Source organism: Hippocampus comes, unplaced genomic scaffold, assembly GCF_001891065.2.
Source record: "Hippocampus comes isolate QL1 unplaced genomic scaffold, H_comes_QL1_v1.1 scaffold154, whole genome shotgun sequence".
Classification (NCBI taxonomy): domain Eukaryota; kingdom Metazoa; phylum Chordata; class Actinopteri; order Syngnathiformes; family Syngnathidae; genus Hippocampus; species Hippocampus comes.
The window spans coordinates 719,567-721,985 of record NW_017806278.1 but is presented as its reverse complement, the minus strand read 5'-3'; the positions used below and the strand labels follow the sequence as shown (position 1 = coordinate 721,985).

Sequence of the window (2,419 nt, the reverse complement as noted above, 5' to 3'; positions counted from 1 at the left end):
AATAATCCACACTCCTTCAAAACCAATCATAAATACGAGGACAATCATCTGGTTTTGCGTGTTGTAGTCTTGAAGTCCCCGTCGAGTGAAAACGTCTTCTAAAGTTGACATACCATTGAGATGCATTTGTGTGACCCAATTTGCTCCTACCTTCGAACTGCGCCCCCAAAAATGTTGCACACTCTGAAATTGGCTAAAGGAAAACACACCCAGGAAGCGTTTGTCACAGATTGCAGCGGTGCGAGTACACAAAAAAAAAAAAAGGAAGGAAGGAAGGAAAATGAGTATGAAGGCAGCGATCGCATCTGCATGCTGACTTGTCTCTGGTCCGCTGAGCCAGAAGGTAAGCACTTCTAGTTTGTACCATTTACATTTTTTGTATCATGACAATTATTCTACACTCGAGGAGAAGTGCCCAGTCTGTCTCATTTAACAAAGCCTGACTTGTCAGACGATCGTCTCGTTTTTGACATTGTTCTGGCTGTCAAGCTGCACGATATGGACTTTCTTCTCCCTCGTGTCGTGCCATTGACAGTACATGATGGCACTTGCCTTCTGGATTTCGTCTGTAAAAAGTTCTTTAAAAATGTCATGTCAGGGCTAGTCAGCGATGTGTGCAACCAAGCCTGAGAAGACAACCGTGAGAGTTTACTGTCATTTGGACGGCGGTGGTCATTGTGGCTTGTTTTTAAGACCGTTGGTGGGGTTGGGGTCGGGGGCTTTCAGGAAACTCAGCATATGGCGAGGAAATACGTCAGCTGCCTCATAGTCAAGCATGAGCCGGCAGTGTGTTTTCGCTGCTCGGACGACCCGTCATCGCTTCAGAAATGCCAGGCCAATGAGTCACCACAAAGCATGTAGCATCATTTCCATCCTAGTACTGTTTGTGTTAGTGTGAGAATTTAGTTTCTAATCTCGTTTTAAGATACAAACATTACATTTCAATGGATTTTTAACCCGTTTTCCCCAAACAACAGCATGTAAATTGCATTGGTTTGTCATCGAAACCAAACTGTAGTCATTTTGAATAGTACAAGCAATCCTTTTAAGTTTTCACAGCCTTCAATGCACCAAGGGAAACATTTTACATGGAAAAAAAAAATCCTGTCACACCAAACAAATGTCTCAAAAAATGGTGTAGTATATATCTACCACATATGAATTTAATGAAACCTATTTATTTGAAAACTAATTTTTCTTGTGAATGAATGGCAAAAGGTGACAGAGGCTACTTGTAGCTTCCGCCACCTAGTGGCAGACCCTTGAAATGTTTTGCCTGCTCCTGGCATAGATACAGTATTAAAAAACAGAGCCCCCCAACCCCCACCCCCACACGCACACACTAATCTGCATGATGAACAATAGCCATAATTGACCTTGATATGAACCAAACAGAAAAACAGACCAGATACGAAACAGGTAGACCTCTGTTTGAAAAAAGGAAATCACTCCCTACCGTGGTGTGAGACCTGGCAGTCGGAGGAGGAGGCTCGCTTTTCGTAGTTAGTTCCTCTGCGTCTTCGGTTTGGTGAAGATTGACTCCCGTGCTGCAAGCTGTGCTCTCAAATCCCGCACTTTTGTGTTACGTAAAAGTGTTTTTTTTTTTTTGCAGGGAAGTCCGTCTCATGGCTCCCCTGTTCCGTTCTGAAATGCCGCTCCAGGTTCGCTTTCTTCGGCCATGCCACCGTTGCATTGCAAATCAAACAAACAGGCTTTGAATGAAAATAAAGCCAAAACATTATTTTGCTCCAACTCACGGTGAAAATTGTAGCCCTTGGCTCGATTCCACTTAGCCATGTTGACGTTTCGGTGTGTGCAACCGCTGTTATCGCTAGCTGCTCGCTACGGTTGACAGCGGTCAACTTCCAGCTGTGTTCCGAACTCATCGGGAAGGAAAGTAGCTCTTGGCTGTCGTAAAAGTCGTGAAATGTTGTCATCAAGGCGTGTGATTTACTTGGGGATGTTGTTTTTTTTTCTTTTGTAATTTTTATTTGTTGTTGGGGTTTTTTTTTTTTGGTTTATTTTAGACAAATAAAAGTTTACATTTACATCCAGCCCTGACTGTAAACTTGGCGGGATCAGCCAGCAGCAGCTTCATTTGGGGGCGGGGCCTGATATGAGAGAGCGACTACGCTCTCTCTCATCAGTATCGTGACTCTAAACATGAACGTCGAGCTGGAAAACGATCGTGCAGGACAGGGGTCCCCAACCTTTTTTGCCCCACGGACCGGTTTATGTCAGACAATATTTTCAGGGACCGGCATTTAAGGTGTGGCGGAAATAATACAACAAAATAATATGGTATGAGCTGCATGAAAACTGTGGTGTTTTCGAAATATAATAATAAACACAAGGAGCGTCTAATCTGGCCGCAACACTCTGATCGCTATGGTAATGTTTAATGCCTTCAAAATACGAT

The 2,419-nt window shown here is 43.5% G+C and overlaps 1 protein-coding gene across 3 annotated transcripts in view; it reads left to right on the top strand.

Annotated features, from left to right (window-relative positions):
- The first annotated feature begins 230 nt into the window (after positions 1-230).
- Positions 231-2,419, top strand: part of sytl3 (synaptotagmin-like 3) — a 6,065-nt gene continuing 3,876 nt past the window's right edge. For 2 of the 3 annotated variants that reach the window (XM_019857869.1, XM_019857868.1), the window contains exon 1: positions 231-343. In XM_019857869.1, the coding sequence (XP_019713428.1) occupies positions 310-343 (34 nt within the window). In that variant the 5' untranslated portion in view covers positions 231-309. The remainder of the gene's footprint in view (positions 344-2,419) is intronic. The other variant, XM_019857870.1, reaches the window with a different exon arrangement.